Raw genomic sequence first — 22,098 nt, 5'->3', positions numbered from 1 at the left:
CCTGGAGGACAGATGATGTCATTACTATTGTTGTTTAGTGACCCATACCTCCTGGAGGACAGATGATGTCATTACTATTGTTGTTTAGTGACCCATACCTCCTCCTGGAGGACAGATGATGTCATTACTATTGTTATTTAGTGACCCATACCTCCTCCTGGAGGACAGATGATGTCATTACTATTGTTGTTTAGTGACCATACCTCCTCCTGGAGGACAGATGATGTCATTACTATTGTTGTTTAGTGACCATACCTCCTGGAGAACTGATGTCATTACTATTGTTGTTTAGTGACCCAATACCTCCTCCTGGAGGACAGATGATGTCATTACTATTGTTGCTTAGTGACCATACCTCCTCCTGGAGGACAGATGATGTCATTACTATTGATGTTTAGTGACCCATACCTCCTCCTGGAGGACAGATGATGTCATTACTATTGTTGTTTAGTGACCCATACCTCCTGGAGGACAGATGATGTCATTACTATTGTTATTTAGTGACCCATACCTCCTCCTGGAGGACAGATGATGTCATTACTATTGTTGTTTAGTGACCCATACCTCCTCCTGGAGGACAGATGATGTCATTACTATTGTTGTTTAGTGACCATACCTCCTGGAGAACTGATGTCATTACTATTGTTGTTTAGTGACCCAATACCTCCTCCTGGAGGACAGATGATGTCATTACTATTGTTGCTTAGTGACCCATACCTCCTCCTGGAGGACAGATGATGTCATTACTATTGTTATTTAGTGACCCATACCTCCTCCTGGAGGACAGATGATGTCATTACTATTGTTGTTTAGTGACCCATACCTCCTGGAGGACAGATGATGTCATTACTATTGTTGTTTAGTGACCCATACCTCCTCCTGGAGGACAGATGATGTCATTACTATTGTTATTTAGTGACCCATACCTCCTCCTGGAGGACAGATGATGTCATTACTATTGTTGTTTAGTGACCCATACCTCCTGGAGGACAGATGATGTCATTACTATTGTTGTTTAGTGACCATACCTCCTCCTGGAGGGCAGATGATGTCATTACTATTGTTGTTTAGTGACCATACCTCCTCCTGGAGGACAGATGATGTCATTACTATTGTTGTTTAGTGACCATACCTCCTCCTGGAGGACAGATGATGTCATTACTATTGTTGTTTAGTGACCATACCTCCTCCTGGAGGACAGATGATGTCATTACTATTGTTGTTTAGTGACCATACCTCCTCCTGGAGGACAGATGATGTCATTACTATTGTTGTTTAGTGACCCATACCTCCTCCTGGAGGACAGATGATGTCATTACTATTGTTGTTTAGTGACCATACCTCCTCCTGGAGGACAGATGATGTCATTACTATTGTTGTTTAGTGACCCATACCTCCTCCTGGAGGACAGATGATGTCATTACTATTGTTGTTTAGTGACCCATACCTCCTCCTGGAGGACAGTTGATATCGTTACTTTTCCTTAAACAGTATAATGATTCTGTCCTACATCTACACTGAGTGGACAAAACATTAGGAACCTTAGATTCCCAATATGGAATTGCACCCCGTTTTGCCCTCAGAACAGCCTCAAGTCATCATCGGGGCATGGACTCTAGAAGTTGTTAAAAGTGTTCCACACGGAGATGCTGGCCCATGTTGACTCCAATGCTTCCCACAGTTGTATCAAGTTGGCTGGATATATTTTGGGTGGTTGACCATTCTTGATCCACACAGAAAAGTGTTGAGTGTGAGAAAAAAAAAAACAGCAGCATTGCTGCTCTTGACTCAAACTGGTGCGTCTGGCACTTCTACCACATCCCGTTCAAAGGCACTTACATCTGTTATCTTGCCCATTCACCCTCTGTGGTATCCGTGTCTCAGTTGTCTCAAGGCTTAAAAATCCTTATTTAACCTGTCTCCTCCCTGATTGAAGTGGATTTAACATGTGACATCAATAAGGGATCCTAGCATTCACCTGGTCAGTCTGTCGTGGAAAGAGCAGGTGTTCCTAATGTTTTGGAGACTCAGTGTACACGAGAGATCAGAATGGAATTGTATTTCCGTTTGATATATGACCATCTTGATTTCCCAACAGACATTCTGATAAGCAGATTTGTCATGGAATTCACCAACGTTTTATTTACAGAAGAAAGGCTACATTAATGTCAGATTGCAGGTAACTATCAACTCCACATCAAATAAAAACCCATTTCACACAAACAGAACTTAATATAGGATTGTGTAGAATGACTTCAACCCAGCTAATTATTCAGGAAGTGAAGAGTAAACAACTTCAACTGAAGCCAATCAGCTGTTAACATCTTGTTATAAACAAGGCTTTGAAGTCTGGTGATTTGTTCAGTCCTACATTCCATTATAGCTCCCATAACAGACCAGAGTTACAGAGACATTATAGCTCCCATAACAGACCACAGAGTTACAGAGACATTATAGCTCCCATAACAGACCACAGAGTTACAGAGACATTATAGCTCCCATAACAGACCAGAGTTACAGAGACATTATAGCTCCCATAACAGACCAGAGTTACAGAGACATTATAGCTCCCATAACAGACCACAGAGTTACAGAGACATTATAGCTCCCATAACAGACCACAGAGTTACAGAGACATTATAGCTCCCATAACAGACCAGAGTTACAGAGACATTATAGCTCCCATAACAGACCAGAGTTAGAGAGACATTATAGCTCCCATAACAGACCAGAGTTACAGAGACATTATAGCTCCCATAACAGACCAGAGTTACAGAGACATTATAGCTCCCATAACAGACCACAGAGTTACAGAGACATTATAGCTCCCATAACAGACCAGAGTTACAGAGACATTATAGCTCCCATAACAGACCACAGAGTTACAGAGACATTATAGCTCCCATAACAGACCAGAGTTACAGAGACATTATAGCTCCCATAACAGACCACAGAGTTACAGAGACATTATAGCTCCCATAACAGACCAGAGTTACAGAGACATTATAGCTCCCATAACAGACCAGAGTTACAGAGACATTATAGCTCCCATAACAGACCAGAGTTACAGAGACATTATAGCTCCCATAACAGACCACAGAGTTACAGAGACATTATAGCTCCCATAACAGTCCACAGAGTTACAGAGACATTATAGCTCCCATAACAGACCAGAGTTACAGAGACATTATAGCTCCCATGACAGACCAGAGTTACAGAGACCTTATAGCTCCCATAACAGACTACAGAGTTACAGAGACATTATAGCTCCCATGACAGACCAGAGTTAGAGAGACATTATAGCTCCCATAACAGACTACAGAGTTACAGAGACATTATAGCTCCCATAACAGACCAGAGTTACAGAGACATTATAGCTCCCATAACAGACTACAGAGTTAGACATTATAGCTCCCATAACAGACCACAGAGTTACAGAGACATTATAGCTCCCATAACAGACCAGAGTTACAGAGACATTATAGCTCCCATAACAGACCACAGAGTTAGACATTATAGCTCCCATAACAGACCACAGAGTTACAGAGACATTATAGCTCCCATAACAGACCAGAGTTACAGAGACATTATAGCTCCCATAACAGACCACAGAGTTACAGAGACATTATAGCTCCCATAACAGACCACAGAGTTAGAGACATTATAGCTCCCATAACAGACTACAGAGTTACAGAGACATTATAGCTCCCATAACAGACCACAGAGTTACAGAGACATTATAGCTCCCATAACAGACTACAGAGTTACAGAGACATTATAGCTCCCATAACAGACCACAGAGTTACAGAGACATTATAGCTCCCATAACAGACCACAGAGTTAGAGACATTATAGCTCCCATAACAGACCACAGAGTTAGAGATATTATAGCTCCCATAACAGACCACAGAGTTAGACATTATAGCTCCCATAACAGACCACAGAGTTACAGAGACATTATAGCTCCCATAACAGACCACAGAGTTACAGAGACATTATAGCTCCCATAACTGACCACAGAGTTACAGAGACATTATAGCTCCCATAACAGACCAGAGTTACAGAGACATTATAGCTCCCATAACAGACCAGAGTTACAGAGATATTATAGCTCCCATAACAGACCACAGAGTTACAGAGACATTATAGCTCCCATAACAGACCACAGAGTTACAGAGACATTATAGCTCCCATAACAGACCACAGAGTTACAGAGACATTATAGCTCCCATAACAGACCACAGAGTTACAGAGACATTATAGCTCCCATAACAGACTACAGAGTTACAGAGACATTATAGCTCCCATAACAGACCACAGAGTTACAGAGTTAACAGACAGAGACATTATAGCTCCCATAACAGACCACAGAGTTACAGAGACATTATAGCTCCCATAACAGACCACAGAGTTACAGAGACATTATAGCTCCCATAACAGACCAGAGTTACAGAGACATTATAGCTCCCATAACAGACCACAGAGTTACAGAGACATTATAGCTCCCATAACAGACCACAGAGTTACAGAGACATTATAGCTCCCATAACAGACCACAGAGTTACAGAGACATTATAGCTCCCATAACTGACCACAGAGTTAGAGAGACATTATAGCTCCCATAACAGACCACAGAGTTAGAAAGACATTATAGCTCCCATAACAGACCAGAGTTACAGAGACATTATAGCTCCCATAACAGACCACAGAGTTAGAGAGACATTATAGCTCCCATAACAGACCACAGAGTTAGAGAGACATTATAGCTCCCATAACAGACCACAGAGTTAGACATTATAGCTCCCATAACTGAGGACAGAGTTAGAGACATTATAGCTCCCATAACAGACCACAGAGTTACAGAGACATTATAGCTCCCATAACAGACCACAGAGTTACAGAGACATTATAGCTCCCATAACAGACCAGAGTTACAGAGACATTATAGCTCCCATAACAGACCACAGAGTTACAGAGACATTATAGCTCCCATAACAGACCACAGAGTTAGAAAGACATTATAGCCCCCATAACAGACCACAGAGTTAGACATTATAGCTCCCATAACTGAGGACAGAGTTAGAGACATTATAGCTCCCATAACAGACCACAGAGTTACAGAGACATTATAGCTCCCATAACTGAGGACAGAGTTAGAGACATTATACAGTGCATTCCAAAAGTATTCAGACCCCCTAATACTGCAGAAATGTTTTGGTATCCCCTTCCCCAGATCTGTGCCTCGACACAATCCTTTCTCAGAGCTCTACGGACAATTCCTTCCACCTCATGGCTTGGTTTTTGCTCTGACATGCACTATCAACTGTGGGACCTTATATAGACAGGTGTGTGCCTTTCCAAATCATGTCCAATCAATTGAATTTACCACAGCTGGACTCCAATCAAGTTGTAGAAACATCTCAAGGATGATCAATGGAAACAGAATGCACCGGAGATCAATTTCAAGTCTCATAGCAAAGGGTCTGAATACTTTTCTAATTAAGGTATTTCTGTTTTTGCTTTGTCATTAGGGGGTATTGTGTGTAGATTGATGAGGAAAACAGGCTGTAACAAAAGGTGGAAGAAGTCAAGGGGTCTGAATATTTTCCAAATGCACTGTATATTCCAAAATGTTATAACCACCCATATATAATCACCCTTCAGATCCCCTCAACCCCTCCCATCTATCTCTGACCACCATCCAGTCCCCCCATTCAGCTCCCCTCAACCCCTCCCATCTATCTCTGACCACCATCCAGTCCCCCCATTCAGCTCCCCTCAACCCCTCCCATCTATCTCTGACCACCATCCAGTCCCCCCCTTCAGCTCTCCTCAACCCCTCCCATCTATCTCTGACCACCATCCAGTCCCCCTTCAGCTCTCCTCAACCCCTCCCATCTATCTCTGACCACCATCCAGTCCCCCCTTCAGCTCTCCTCAACCCCTCCCATCTATCTCTGACCACCATCCAGTCCCCCCTTCAGCTCCCCTCAACCCCTCCCATCTATCTCTGACCACCATCCAGTCCCCCCTTCAGCTCTCCTCAACCCCTCCCATCTATCTCTGACCACCATCCAGTCCCCCCTTCAGCTCCCCTCAACCCCTCCCATCTATCTCTGACCACCATCCAGTCCCACCATTTCAGCATATTTTTTTCCCCTCAACCCCTGTGATGTTTCCCATCTATCTCTGACCACCATCCAGTTTTAAATTCAGCTCCCTTGATTGAACCCCTCCCATCTATCTCTGAACAACATCCAACATCCATTTCTATTTGTCATATTTTTTTCTCAACTGTGCTGTGATGTTTCACACAAGTTCTGAAACGTTCGATTCTCATAGTTTCTACAGATTTTAAATGAAAGATAAAATATTTGTACAGTACTTGATTGAACTGCTAAGGTGAACGGTTGGCCATACATTCAACCGTTGAATAAAATAAAGATGCAGCATAATAAAACGACATGGAATTACATTCTTCTGTTATGAGCGTTGCTACTATCTAGCTATACTGACTACTGATTAAAACCATTCACTGACATTCCCCACACAGGCTGTACAAATCATTTGCTTACAACACCTCCAATAGATCCAAGGTAGATACAATCAACACTCCATCCCATCTGGACAAGAGGAACAACACCTCCACTCCACTGGTGAATGGTTCATCGACTATAGTCAGCATTTAACACACCTCCACTCCACTGGTGAAGGTAGGTAACAACACCTCCACTCCACTGGTGAAGGTAGGTAACAACACCTCCACTCCACTGGTGAAGGTAGGTAACAACACCTCCACTCCACTGGTGAAGGTTTAACAACACCTCCACTTCACTGGTGAAGGTAGGTAACAACACCTCCACTTCACTGGTGAAGGTAGGTAACAACACCTCCACTCCACTGGTGAAGGTAGGTAACAACACCTCCACTCCACTGGTGAAGGTAGGTAACAACACCTCCACTCCAGTGGTGAAGGTAGGTAACAACACCTCCACTTCAGTGGTGAAGGTAGGTAACAACACCTCCACTTCACTCCACTCCACTCCACTGGTGAAGGTAACAACACCTCCACTCCACTGGTGAAGGTAGGTAACAACACCTCCAACACTGGTGAAGGTAGGTAACAACACCTCCACTCCACTGGTGAAGGTAGGTAACAACAACTCACAACACTTCACTCCACTCACAGTGGTGAAGGTAGGAACCTCCACTCCAGTGGTGAAGGTAGGTAACAACACCTCCACAGTGGTGAAGGTAGGTAACAACACCTCCACTTCACTGGTGAAGGTAGGTAACAACACCCCACTGGTGAAGGTAGGTAACAACACCTCCACTCCACTGGGGGACGAGACATCCTACACTGGGGGAGGAGGACATCCTGAGGTGAGGGCTCTGGGAGTGTGGTGCCAGGAAAATAACCTTTCACTGAACCTCAACACTGGGGCCCCACAAGGGGACGAGACATCCTACAGGGAGGAGGTGAGGGCTCTGGGAGTGTGGTGCCAGGAAAATAACCTTTCACTGAACCTCAACACTGGGGCCCCACAAGGGGACGAGACATCCTACAGGGAGGAGGTGAGGGCTCTGGGAGTGTGGTGCCAGGAAAATAACCTTTCACTCAACGTCAACAAAACAAAGGAGATGATTGTGGAAACAGCAGGGAGCAACCCCCTATCCACATCTACAGGACCGCAGTGGAGAAGGTGGAAAGCTTCAAGTTCCTCAGTGTACACATCACTGACAAAATGAAATGTTCCACCCACCCAGTGTGGTGAAGGTGCAACAGCTTGGCACCTAAAACCCTCAGAAACTTTTATAGATGCACAGTTGCTTGGTACGGCAACTGCCTCTCCCACAACCGTAGGTCTCTCCAGAGGGTAGTGAGGTCTGCACAACGCATCACCGGGGACAAACTACCTGCCCTCCAGGACACCTACGCCATCCGATGTCACAGGAAGGACAAAAATATCAAGGACAACAACAACCCGAGCCACGGCCTGTTTATCCCGCTACCATCTGGGAGGCGAGGTCAGTACAGGTGCATCAAAGCAGGGACCAAGAGACTGAAAAACACCGATCTCAAGGCAATCAGACTGTTGAACAGCCATCACTAGCACAGAGAGGCTGCTGCCTACATAGACTCAAAATCATTGGCCAATTTAATAAATGGATCACTAGTCACTTTAATAATGTTTACATATCTTGCATCACTCATCTACACAGTATCTTAGTCTATGGCGCTCTGACATTACTCATCCATATATTTCTATATTCCAATCCTTTACTTAGATTTGTGTGTATATGTTGTGAAATTGTTAGATATTTGGGAGGGAATGAGTCCCATCTGGTCCATCAAGTCTACACCGATACAAGGGACTCGTGTAAAAGTCAGGATGGAAATACACTTTTCATTAACCCTTAAAACATTGGAAAGAACTTCAAAAACAACTATATTCTTTTGCGTGGGTTGTATTACCAACATCAATGATTACACACACATATAATAATATAACACAATGAGTTCTGGTTCCTCCAGAAATGTCCTGTACCTCGGGCCTAGAAAGAGTCCAGCCCAGTAAAGGAGTTCAGGGAACTCCAGTGACCTTTGTCACGCAATGTTTGTCCGTTCATTCAAGTGTAGCCAAAACCCAGTATTAATCATACAATCAATATAACCAATTATTTTACCACACAACCATGAAGCGTATCAACTCTTAATAAGTCCTCAACTACAACTAACTACATAAATCATCACAGTATACATCAAAACAAATGAAATACCATGTACAAAAAGGTTGTAGCCAGTCAGACAAGGCCACGAAGAACAACGGAGAGTTGTAGTCCAACGGACGCAAAGAGTGGATCCGATCCTGGGTAAACTTATTATTAGGCTACAAACACACTTTCAAATGCAACAAAATAAACGGAAGAGAGAAGCTTCAGCACTGGGGGTTGAACACATCCTGATTCACGTCTCCATCACAAGCCCACTTTTGCGCAGCTGATGCTGGAAATTTAATTGGGAATTAAAGGGGAAGCGCCCTATTGGAAGGAGAAACCCTATTTAATTGGGAATTAAAGGTGAAGCGCCCTATTGGAAGGAGAAGCACTATTTAATTGGGAATTAAAGGGGAAGCGCCCTATTGGAAGGAGAAGCATTATTTAATTGGGAATTAACCCAGAGATATTTATCAGTTCAGACAGACACCTCTGCTGTCAGCCCTCTACCAGCCTAACCCAGAGATATTTATCAGTTCAGACAGACACCTCTGCTGTCAGCCCTCTACCACCCTAACCCAGAGATATGTATCAGTTCAGACAGACACCTCTGCTGTCAGCCCTCTACCACCCTAACCCAGAGATATTTATCAGTTCAGACAGACACCTCTGCTGTCAGCCCTCTACCACCCTAACCCAGAGATATTTATCAGTTCAGACAGACACCTCTGCTGTCAGCCCTCTACCACCCTAACCCAGAGATATTTATCAGTTCGCAGGAGAGCAAAAACAGTGTTTCCAACGGCGCAGTTTATTCATAAAAAACAGCAGGAAAACAGAACAATCAATAAATGGTACAAAAACCCGTCGCACACCAGCATAACATGCACAAGCACAAGCAAACATAATTCCGGACAAGGACATGGGGGGAACAGAGGGTTAAATAAACAACATGTAATGAATGGAATTGGAACCAGGTGTGTGGAAAGACAAGACAAAACAAATGGAAAATTAAAGGTGGATCGGCGATGGCTAGAAGACCGGTGACGTCGACCGCCGAACGTCGCCCGAACAAGGAGAGGGACCGACTTCGGAGGAAGTCGTGACAATAACCTCAGATCAACCTGAAGCCTTGTAGTCGCAGTAGATGGCAAACAGACGGTAGAAGTTCAGAATGACCACCAGGAAGTTCTTGATGGCGAAGAAGATGAGCATCTGGTGTATGACGTGGAAGTAGAGGATGAGGGTGAGGCGGACCACCAGGAAGGGTCCGTCCTGGACGAAGAGGCTCTCCACCATGCTCCAGATATCTGTCCTTAGTCTGGCCAGCAGAGACACACCCTGGTCCCCCTCTGAATATTCATCAGGTCTGGAGGTAGACACTGGGGAGAGAAGAGACATTGGTCAGCTGGTGGGATACGTTAGTGACATTGAAATCCAGAATCTGTGTCTAAATATCGCCACATACTGACTGAGTAAAATAAATATAAATATATTTGCAGTCCCAAGAAATTCTGCTGGGAAAATATTGTCATTACCATAATTCCCTGTATAACAGTACAATAACATTATGGTTACCATAATTCCCTGTATAGCAGAGCAAGCAGAAATGTGTATTCTGTAGCACAAACTCAAAAAAGTTCTGGAGAATAAGAGCACCTCCTCCCAGCTGCCCACTGCACTGAGGCTAGGAAACACTGTCACCTCCTCCCAGCTGCCCACTGCACTGAGGCTAGGAAACACTGTCACCTCCTCCCAGCTGCCCACTGCACTGAGGCTAGGAAACACTGTCACCTCCTCCCAGCTGCCCACTGCACTGAGGCTAGGAAACACTGTCACCTCCTCCCAGCTGCCCATTGCACTGAGGATAGGAAACACTGTCACCTCCTCCCAGCTGCCCACTGCACTGAGGATAGGAAACACTGTCACCTCCTCCCAGCTGCCCACTGCACTGAGGCTAGGAAACACTGTCACCTCCTCCCAGCTGCCCACTGCACTGAGGCTAGGAAACACTGTCACCTCCTCCCAGCTGCCCACTGCACTGAGGCTAGGAAACACTGTCACCTCCTCCCAGCTGCCCACTGCACTGAGGCTAGGAAACACTGTTACCACCGATAAATCCACAATAATTGAGAATTTCAATAGGCATTTCTCTACGGCTGGCCATGCTTTCCACCTGGCTACCCCTACCCTGGTCAACTGCCCGGCACCCTCCACACACCCTATTTCTCCTTCACCCAAATCCAGATAGCTGATGTTCTGAAAGAGCTGCAAAATCTGGACCCCTACAAATCAGCCGGGCTAGACAATCTGGACCCCCTCTTTCTAAAATTATCTGCCGAAATTGTTGCAACCCCTATTACTAGCCTGTTCAACCTCTCTTTCGTATCGTCTGAGATTCCCAAAGATTGGAAAACTTCCGTGGTCATCCTCCTCTTCAAAAGGGGGAGACACTCTAGACACAAACTGCTACTGACCTATATCTATTCTACCCTGCCTTTCTAAGGTCTTTGAAAGCCAAGTTAACAAACAGATTACTGACCATTTCGAATCTCACTGTACCTTCTCCGCTATGCAATCTGGTTTCAGAGCTGGTCATGGGTGCACCTCAGCCACGCTCAAGGTACTAAACGATATCATAACCACCATCGATAAGAGACATTACTGTGCAGCCGTATTCATCGACCTGGCCAAGGCTTTCGACTCATTTACAAAATAGCCTCCAATACTCTACTCAACAAATTGGATGCAGTATATCACAGTGCCATCCGTTTTGTCACCAAAGCCCCATATACCACCCACCACTGCGACCTGTATGCTCTCATTGGCTGGCCCTTGCTTCATACTCGTCGCCAAACCCACTGGCTCCAGATCATCTACAAGTCTCTGCTAGCTAAAGCCCGGCCTTATCTCAGCTCACTGGTCACCATAGCAGCACCCACCCATAGCACGCGCTCCAGCAGGTGTATCTCACTGGTCACCCCCAAAGCCAATTCTTCCTTTGGCCGCCTCTCCTTCCAGTTCTCTGCTGCCAATGACTGGAACGAGCTGCAAAATCTGAAGCTGGAGACTCTTACCTCCCTCACTAACTTTAAGCGCCAGCTGTCAAAGCAGCTCACAGTTCCCTGCACCTGTACGTAGCTCATCTGTAAATAGCCCTTCCAATCTACCTCATCCCCATACTGTATTTATTTATTTATCTTGCTCCTTTGCACCCCATTATCTCACATTCATATTGTTATTTATCCAGTATCTCTACCTGCACATTCATCTTCTGCACATCTACCATTCCAGTGTTTAATTTCTATATTGTAATTCTTCTTCGCCGCCATGGCCTATTTATTGCCTTACCTCCCTAATCTTACCTCATTTGCACATGCTGTATATAGATTTTTGTACTGTATTATTGACTGTATGTTTGTTTACTCCATGTGTAACTCTGTGTTGCTGTATGTGTCAAACTGCTTTGCTTTATCTTGGCCAGGTTGCAGTTGCAAATGAGAACTTGTTCTCAACTGGCCTACCTGGTTAAATAAAGGTGTTCTCAACTAGCCTACCTGGTTAAATAAAGGTGTTCTCAACTAGCCTACCTGGTTAAATAAAGGTGTTCTCAACTAGCCTACCTGGTTAAATAAAGGTGTTCTCAACTAGCCTACCTGGTTAAATAAAGGTGAAATAAAAATGTTTAAAAAAATAACATCATGGTTACCGTAATCACCTGTATGACAGAGCAATAACATGATGGTTATTAATAATTCACCATAAACATGGTGAAGCCCCAAAATTGCCGTCGCTAGAAGCATGTGTTTCAGACATAAATAAGGAAGTGGATGGCTGCAAACTTTCTACTTTTAAACTCGGACAAAACAGAGATGCTTGTTCTAGGTCCCAAGAAACAAAGAGATCTTCTGTTGAATCTGACAATTAATCTTCATGGTTGTACAGTCGTCTCAAATAAAACTGTGAAGGACCTCGGCGTTACTCTGTACCCTGATCTCTCTTTTGAAGAACATATCAAGACCATTTCAAGGACAGCTTTTTTCCATCTACGTAACATTGCAAAAATCAGAAACTTTCTGTCCAAAAAGGATGCAGAAAAATTAATCCATGCTTTTGTCACTTCTAGGTTAGACTACTGCAATGCTCTACTTTCCGGCTACCCGGATAAAGCACTAAATAAACTTCAGTTAGTGCTAAATACGGCTGCTATAATCCTGACTAGAACCAACAAAAATGGATCATATTACTCCAGTGCTAGCCTCCCTACACTGGCTTCCTGTTAAGGCAAGGGCTGATTTCAAGATTTTACTGCTAACCTACAAAGCATTACATGGGCTTGCTCCTACCTATCTCTCTGATTTGGTCCTGCCGTACATACCAACACGTACGCTACGGTCACAAGACGCAGGCCTCCTAATTGTCCCTAGAATTTCTAAGCAAACAGCTGGAGGCAGGGCTTTCTCCTATAGAGCTCCATTTTTATGGAATGGTCTGCCTACCCATGTAAGAGACGCAAACTCGGTCTCAACCTTTAAGTCTTTACTGAAGACTCATCTCTTCAGTGGGTCATATGATTGAGTGTAGTCTGGCCCAGGAGTGGGAAGGTGAACGGAAAGGCTCTGGAACAACAAACCGCCCTTGCTGTCGTCTGCCTGGCCGAATCCCCTCTTTCCACTTTCTCACTAACCCTATTACAGGGGCTGAGTCACTGGCTTACTGGGGCTCTTTCATACCGTCCCTGGAAGGGGTGCGTCACCTGAGTGGGGTTGATTCACTGATGTGGTCATCCTGTCTGGGTTGGCGCCCCCCCTTGGGTTGTGCCGTGGCGGAGATCTTTGTGGGCTATACTCGGCCTTGTCTCAGGATAGTAAGTTGGTGGTTGAAGATATCCCTCTAGTGGTGTGGGGGCTGTGCTTTATATCCTTCCTGTTTGGCCCTGTCCTGGGGTGTCATCGGATGGGGCCACAGTGTCTCCTGACCCCTCCTGTCTCAACCTCCAGTATTTATGCTGCAGTAGTTTATGTGTCGGGGGGCTAGGGTCAGTTTGTTATTTCTGGAGTACTTCTCCTGTCTTATCCGGTGTCCTGTGTGAATTTAAGTATGCTCTCTCTAATTCTCTCTTTCTCTCTTTCTTTCTCTCTCTTGGAGGACCTGAGCCCTAGGACCATGCCTCAGGACTACCTGACATGATGACTCCTTGCTGTCCCCAGTCCACCTGGCCGTGCTACTGCTCCAGTTTCAACTGTTCTGCCTGTGATTATTATTATTTGACCATGCTGGTCATTTATGAACATTTGAACATCTTGGCCATGTTCTGTTATAATCTCCACCCGGCACAGCCAGAAGAGGACTGGCCACCCCACATAGCCTGGTTCCACTCTAGGTTTCTTCCTAGGTTTTGGCCTTTCTAGGGAGTTTTTCCTAGCCACCGTGCTTCTACACCTGCATTGCTTGCTATTTGGGGTTTTAGGCTGGGTTTCTGTACAGCACTTTGAGATATCAGCTGATGTACGAGGGGCTATATAAATAAATTTGATTTGATTTGATTTTGATAATTCCCTGTAGAACAGAGCAATAACATGATGGTTACCGTAACCATAAGAAGAGCCAGGATAGAAACACCCAGTACCTGACAGGTGGAGGGGAAACTGGAACATACTCCACGTCCAGACTCCGAGGATGACGTACACCATGCTGGGACTGCTGTCCCTGTGGGAGACATGGTTTAACATTGTTAGGGGTGTGAAGCTGCAGAAACATTCACTGTTTCTCTGCACTGGTACTGTAGCCTGGGTCCAGTCTGTTTCTGGTCATGGTACTATAGCCTGGGTCCAGTCTGTTTCTGGTCATGGTACTGTAGCCTGGGTCCAGTCTGTTTCTGGTCATGGTACTGTAGCCTGGGTCCAGTCTGTTTCTGGTCATGGTACTATAGCCTGGGTCCAGTCTGTTTCTGGTCATGGTACTGTAGCCTGGGTCCAGTCTGTTTCTGGTCATGGTACTGTAGCCTGGGTCCAGTCTGTTTCTGGTCATGGTACTGTAGCCTGGGTCCAGTCTGTTTCTGGTCATGGTACTGTAGCCTGGGTCCAGTCTGTTTCTGGTCATGGTACTGTAGCCTGGGTCCAGTCTGTTTCTGGTCATGGTACTGTAGCCTGGGTCCAGTCTGTTTCTCTGCACTGGTACTGTAGCCTGGGTCCAGTCTGTTTCTGGTCATGGTACTGTAGCCTGGGTCCAGTCTGTTTCTCTGCACTGGTACTGTAGCCTGGGTCCAGTCTGTTTCTGGTCATGGTACTGTAGCCTGGGTCCAGTCTGTTTCTGGTCATGGTACTGTAGCCTGGGTCCAGTCTGTTTCTGGTCATGGTACTGTAGCCTGGGTCCAGTCTGTTTCTGGTCATGGTACTATAGCCTGGGTCCAGTCTGTTTCTGGTCATGGTACTGTAGCCTGGGTCCAGTCTGTTTCTGGTCATGGTACTGTAGCCTGGGTCCAGTCTGTTTCTGGTCATGGTACTGTAGCCTGGGTCCAGTCTGTTTCTGGTCATGGTACTATAGCCTGGGTCCAGTCTGTTTCTGGTCATGGTACTGTAGCCTGGGTCCAGTCTGTTTCTGGTCATGGTACTGTAGCCTGGGTCCAGTCTGTTTCTGGTCATGGTACTGTAGCCTGGGTCCAGTCTGTTTCTGGTCATGGTACTATAGCCTGGGTCCAGTCTGTTTCTGGTCATGGTACTGTAGCCTGGGTCCAGTCTGTTTCTGGTCATGGTACTGTAGCCTGGGTCCAGTCTGTTTCTCTGCACTGGTACTATAGCCTGGCTCCAGTCTGTTTCTCTGCACTGGTACTATAGCCTGGGTCCAGTCTGTTTCTGGTCATGGAACTGTAGCCTGGGTCCAGTCTGTTTCTCTGCACTGGTACTGTAGCCTGGGTCCAGTCTGTTTCTGGTCATGGTACTGTAGCCTGGGTCCAGTCTGTTTCTGGTCATGGTACTGTAGCCTGGGTCCAGTCTGTTTCTGGTCATGGTACTATAGCCTGGGTCCAGTCTGTTTCTGGTCATGGTACTATAGCCTGGGTCCAGTCTGTTTCTCTGCACTGGTACTATAGCCTGGGTCCAGTCTGTTTCTCTGCACTGGTACTATAGCCTGGGTCCAGTCTGTTTCTCTGCACTGGTACTGTAGCCTGGGTCCAGTCTGTTTCTCTGCACTGGTACTGTAGCCTGGGTCCAGTCTGTTTCTGTTCATAATGGAATAGTCATGGTACTGTAGCCTGGGTCCAGTCTGTTTCTCTGCACTGGTACTGTAGCCTGGGTCCAGTCTGTTTCTGGTCATGGTACTGTAGCCTGGGTCCAGTCTGTTTCTGGTCATGGTACTATAGCCTGGGTCCAGTCTGTTTCTGGTCATGGTACTATAGCCTGGGTCCAGTCTGTTTCTGGTCATGGTACTATAGCCTGGGTCCAGTCTGTTTCTGCACTGTCATGGGTACTGCACTGGTAGCCTGGGTCCAGTCTGTTTCTGGTCATGGTACTGTAGCCTGGGTCCAGTCTGTTTCTGGTCATGGTACTATAGCCTGGGTCCAGTCTGTTTCTCTGCACTGGTACTATAGCCTGGGTCCAGTCTGTTTCTGGTCATGGTACTATAGCCTGGGTCCAGTCTGTTTCTGGTCATGGTACTATAGCCTGGGTCCAGTCTGTTTCTGGTCATGGTACTATAGCCTGGGTCCAGTCTGTTTCTGGTCATGGTACTATAGCCTGGGTCCAGTCTGTTTCTGGTCATGGTACTATAGCCTGGGTCCAGTCTGTTTCTGGTCATGGTACTGTAGCCTGGGTCCAGTCTGTTTCTGGTCATGGTACTGTAGCCTGGGTCCAGTCTGTTTCTGGTCATGGTACTATAGCCTAGGTCCAGTCTGTTTCTGGTCATGGTACTATAGCCTGGGTCCAGTCTGTTTCTGGTCATGGTACTATAGCCTGGGTCCAGTCTGTTTCTGGTCATGGTACTGTAGCCTGGGTCCAGTCTGTTTCTGGTCATGGTACTATAGCCTGGGTCCAGTCTGTTTCTGGTCATGGTACTATAGCCTGGGTCCAGTCTGTTTCTCTGCACTGGTACTATAGCCTGGGTCCAGTCTGTTTCTCTGCACTGGTACTATAGCCTGGGTCCAGTCTGTTTCTCTGCACTGGTACTGTAGCCTGGGTCCAGTCTGTTTCTGGTCATGGTACTATAGCCTGGGTCCAGTCTGTTTCTGGTCATGGTGGTAGCCTGGGTCCAGTCTGTTTCTGGTCATGGTACTATAGCCTGGGTCCAGTCTGTTTCTGGTCATGGTACTATAGCCTGGGTCCAGTCTGTTTCTGGTCATGGTACTATAGCCTGGGTCCAGTCTGTTTCTCTTTACTATAGCCTGGTCCAGTCATGGTACTATAGCCTGGGTCCAGTCTGTTTCTGTTCATTATGGAATTGTCATGGTACTGTAGCCTGGGTCCAGTTTCTGTTTACTGTAGCCTGGGTCCAGTCTGTTTCTGGTCACTATAGCCTGGGTCCAGTCTGTTTCTGGTCATGGTACTATAGCCTGGGTCCAGTCTGTTTCTGTTCATTATGGAATTGTCATGGTACTATAGCCTGGGTCCAGTCTGTTTCTGTTCATTATGGAATTGTCATGGTACTATAGCCTGGGTCCAGTCTGTTTCTGGTCATGGTACTATAGCCTGGGTCCAGTCTGTTTCTGTCATGGTACTATAGCCTGGGTCCAGTCTGTTTCTGGTCATGGTCCACTGGTCATGGTACTATAGCCTGGGTCCAGTCTGTTTCTGGTCATGGTACTGTAGCCTGGGTCCAGTCTGTTTCTGGTCATGGTACTGTAGCCTGGGTCCAGTCTGTTTCTGGTCATGGTACTATAGCCTAGGTCCAGTCTGTTTCTGGTCATGGTACTATAGCCTGGGTCCAGTCTGTTTCTGGTCATGGTACTATAGCCTGGGTCCAGTCTGTTTCTGGTCATGGTACTGTAGCCTGGGTCCAGTCTGTTTCTGGTCATGGTACTATAGCCTGGGTCCAGTCTGTTTCTCTGCACTGGTACTATAGCCTGGGTCCAGTCTGTTTCTCTGCACTGGTACTATAGCCTGGGTCCAGTCTGTTTCTCTGCACTGGTACTGTAGCCTGGGTCCAGTCTGTTTCTGTTCATAATGGAATTGTCATGGTACTGTAGCCTGGGTCCAGTCTGTTTCTGGTCATGGTACTATAGCCTGGGTCCAGTCTGTTTCTGGTCATGGTACTATAGCCTGGGTCCAGTCTGTTTCTGGTCATGGTACTATAGCCTGGGTCCAGTCTGTTTCTGGTCATGGTACTATAGCCTGGGTCCAGTCTGTTTCTGTTCATTATGGAATTGTCATGGTACTGTAGCCTGGGTCCAGTCTGTTTCTGGTCATGGTACTGTAGCCTGGGTCCAGTCTGTTTCTGTTCATTATGGAATTGTCATGGTACTGTAGCCTGGGTCCAGTCTGTTTCTGGTCATGGTACTGTAGCCTGGGTCCAGTCTGTTTCTGTTCATTATGGAATTGTCATGGTACTATAGCCTGGGTCCAGTCTGTTTCTGGTCATGGTACTGTAGCCTGGGTCCAGTCTGTTTCTGTTCATAATGGAATTGTCATGGTACTGTAGCCTGGGTCCAGTCTGTTTCTGGTCATGGTACTATAGCCTGGGTCCAGTCTGTTTCTGGTCATGGTACTATAGCCTGGGTCCAGTCTGTTTCTGTTCATTATGGAATTGTCATGGTACTGTAGCCTGGGTCCAGTCTGTTTCTGTTCATTATGGAATTGTCATGGTACTATAGCCTGGGTCCAGTCTGTTTACATTTCTGTTCATTATGGAATTGTCATGGTACTGTAGCCTGGGTCCAGTCTGTTTCTGGTCATGGTACTGTAGCCTGGGCCCAGTCTGTTTCTGGTCATGGTACTATAGCCTGGGTCCAGTCTGTTTCTGTTCATTATGGAATTGTCATGGTACTGTAGCCTGGGTCCAGTCTGATTCTGTTCCTTATGGAATTGTCATGGTACTATAGCCTGGGTCCAGTCTGTTTCTGGTCATGGTACTGTAGCCTGGGTCCAGTCTGTTTCTGGTCATGGTACTGTAGCCTGGGTCCAGTCTGTTTCTGTTCATTATGGAATTGTCATGGTACTGTAGCCTGGGTCCAGTCTGTTTCTGTTCATTATGGAATTGTCATGGTACTGTAGCCTGGGTCCAGTCTGTTTCTGTTCATTATGGAATTGTCATGGTACTGTAGCCTGGGTCCAGTCTGTTTCTGGTCATGGTACTGTAGCCTGGGTCCAGTCTGTTTCTGTTCATTATGGAATTGTCATGGTACTGTAGCCTGGGTCCAGTCTGTTTCTGTTCATTATGGAATTGTCATGGTACTATAGCCTGGGTCCAGTCTGTTTCTGGTCATGGTACTATAGCCTGGGTCCAGTCTGTTTCTGGTCATGGTACTATAGCCTGGGTCCAGTCTGTTTCTGGTCATGGTACTATAGCCTGGGTCCAGTCTGTTTCTGTTCATAATGGAATTGTCATGGTACTATAGCCTGGGTCCAATCTGTTTCTGGTCATGGTACTATAGCCTGGGTCCAGTCTGTTTCTCTGCACTGGTACTATAGCCCGGGTCCAGTCTGTTTCTCTGCACTGGTACTATAGCCTGGGTCCAGTCTGTTTCTCTGCACTGGTACTGTAGCCTGGGTCCAGTCTGTTTCTGTTCATAATGGAATTGTCATGGTACTGTAGCCTGGGTCCAGTCTGTTTCTGGTCATGGTACTATAGCCTGGGTCCAGTCTGTTTCTGGTCATGGTACTGTAGCCTGGGTCCAGTCTGTTTCTGTTCATTATGGAATTGTCATGGTACTATAGCCTGGGTCCAGTCTGTTTCTGGTCATGGTACTATAGCCTGGGTCCAGTCTGTTTACATTTCTGTTCATTATGGAATTGTCATGGTACTGTAGCCTGGGTCCAGTCTGTTTCTGGTCATGGTACTGTAGCCTGGGCCCAGTCTGTTTCTGGTCATGGTACTATAGCCTGGGTCCAGTCTGTTTCTGTTCATAATGGAATTGTCATGGTACTGTAGCCTGGGTCCAGTCTGATTCTGTTCCTTATGGAATTGTCATGGTACTATAGCCTGGGTCCAGTCTGTTTCTGGTCATGGTACTGTAGCCTGGGTCCAGTCTGTTTCTGTTCATTATGGAATTGTCATGGTACTGTAGCCTGGGTCCAGTCTGTTTCTGTTCATTATGGAATTGTCATGGTACTATAGCCTGGGTCCAGTCTGTTTCTGGTCATGGTACTATAGCCTGGGTCCAGTCTGTTTCTGGTCATGGTACTATAGCCTGGGTCCAGTCTGTTTCTGGTCATGGTACTATAGCCTGGGTCCAGTCTGTTTCTGTTCATAATGGAATTGTCATGGTACTATAGCCTGGGTCCAGTCTGTTTCTCTGCACTGGTACTATAGCCCGGGTCCAGTCTGTTTCTCTGCACTGGTACTATAGCCTGGGTCCAGTCTGTTTCTCTGCACTGGTACTGTAGCCTGGGTCCAGTCTGTTTCTGTTCATAATGGAATTGTCATGGTACTATAGCCTGGGTCCAGTCTGTTTCTCTGCACTGGTACTATAGCCTGGGTCCAGTCTGTTTCTGGTCATGGTACTATAGCCTGGGTCCAGTCTGTTTCTGGTCATGGTACTATAGCCTGGGTCCAGTCTGTTTCTGTTCATTATGGAATTGTCATGGTACTATAGCCTGGGTCCAATCTGTTTCTGTTCATTATGGAATTGTCATGGTACTATAGCCTGGGTCCAGTCTGTTTCTGGTCATGGTACTGTAGCCTGGGTCCAGTCTGTTTCTGGTCATGGTACTGTAGCCTGGGTCCAGTCTGTTTCTGTTCATTATGGAATTGTCATGGTACTATAGCCTGGGTCCAGTCTGTTTCTGTTCATAATGGAATTGTCATGGTACTGTAGCCTGGGTCCAGTCTGTTTCTGTTCATTATGGAATTGTCATGGTACTGTAGCCTGGGTCCAGTCTGTTTCTGGTCATGGTACTATAGCCTGGGTCCAGTCTGTTTCTGGTCATGGTACTGTAGCCTGGGTCCAGTCTGTTTCTGTTCATTATGGAATTGTCATGGTACTGTAGCCTGGGTCCAGTCTGTTTCTGGTCATGGTACTGTAGCCTGGGTCCAGTCTGTTTCTGTTCATTATGGAATTGTCATTATGGAATTGTCATGGTACTATAGCCTGGGTCCAGTCTGTTTCTGTTCATAATGGAATTGACATGGTACTGTAGCCTGGGTCCAGTCTGTTTCTGTTCATTATGGAATTGTCATGGTACTGTAGCCTGGGTCCAGTCTGTTTCTGGTCATGGTACTGTAGCCTGGGTCCAGTCTGTTTCTGTTCATTATGGAATTGTCATGGTACTATAGCCTGGGTCCAGTCTGTTTCTGTTCATAATGGAATTGACATGGTACTGTAGCCTGGGTCCAGTCTGTTTCTGTTCATTATGGAATTGTCATGGTACTGTAGCCTGGGTCCAGTCTGTTTCTGGTCATGGTACTATAGCCTGGGTCCAGTCTGTTTCTGGTCATGGTACTGTAGCCTGGGTCCAGTCTGTTTCTGGTCATGGTACTGTAGCCTGGGTCCAGTCTGTTTCTGTTCCAAATGGAAGTGTCATGGTACTGTAGCCTGGGTCCAGTCTGTTTCTGTTCATAATGGAATTGTCATGGTACTGTAGCCTGGGTCCAGTCTGTTTCTGGTCATGGTACTATAGCCTGGGTCCAGTCTGTTTCTGTTCATTATGGAATTGTCATGCTACTATAGCCTGGGTCCAGTCTGTTTCTGGTCATGGTACTATAGCCTGGGTCCAGTCTGTTTCTGGTCATGGTACTATAGCCTGGGTCCAGTCTGTTTCTGGTCATGGTACTATAGCCTGGGTCCAGTCTGTTTCTGGTCATGGTACTATAGCCTGGGTCCAGTCTGTTTCTGTTCATTATGGAATTGTCATGGTACTATAGCCTGGGTCCAGTCTGTTTCTGTTCATTATGGAATTGTCATGGTACTATAGCCTGGGTCCAGTCTGTTTCTGGTCATGGTACTGTAGCCTGGGTCCAGTCTGTTTCTGTTCATTATGGAATTGTCATGGTACTGTAGCCTGGGTCCAGTCTGTTTCTGGTCATGGTACTGTAGCCTGGGTCCAGTCTGTTTCTGTTCATTATGGAATTGTCATGGTACTATAGCCTGGGTCCAGTCTGTTTCTGGTCATGGTACTGTAGCCTGGGTCCAGTCTGTTTCTGTTCATAATGGAATTGTCATGGTACTGTAGCCTGGGTCCAGTCTGTTTCTGGTCATGGTACTATAGCCTGGGTCCAGTCTGTTTCTGGTCA

General features: G+C 46.1%; 1 protein-coding gene across 1 annotated transcript in view; it reads right to left on the bottom strand.

Moving 5' to 3' along the window:
* Positions 1–9,434: 9,434 nt before the first annotated feature.
* The window catches only part of tmem26b (transmembrane protein 26b), a 63,652-nt gene continuing 50,988 nt past the window's right edge, over positions 9,435–22,098 (bottom strand). Inside the window, exons 5-6 of the mRNA XM_065022806.1 lie at positions 14,348–14,427; positions 9,435–10,100 (exon numbers count right to left, since the gene is read on the bottom strand). Of these exons, the coding sequence (XP_064878878.1) occupies positions 9,838–10,100; positions 14,348–14,427 (343 nt within the window). The 3' untranslated portion in view covers positions 9,435–9,837. The remainder of the gene's footprint in view (positions 10,101–14,347; positions 14,428–22,098) is intronic.

This window comes from Oncorhynchus nerka, linkage group LG10, assembly GCF_034236695.1.
Source record: "Oncorhynchus nerka isolate Pitt River linkage group LG10, Oner_Uvic_2.0, whole genome shotgun sequence".
NCBI lineage: Eukaryota > Metazoa > Chordata > Actinopteri > Salmoniformes > Salmonidae > Oncorhynchus > Oncorhynchus nerka.
Note: the sequence above shows the minus strand (reverse complement) of the source record. Positions and strands in the feature narration are given on the sequence as shown.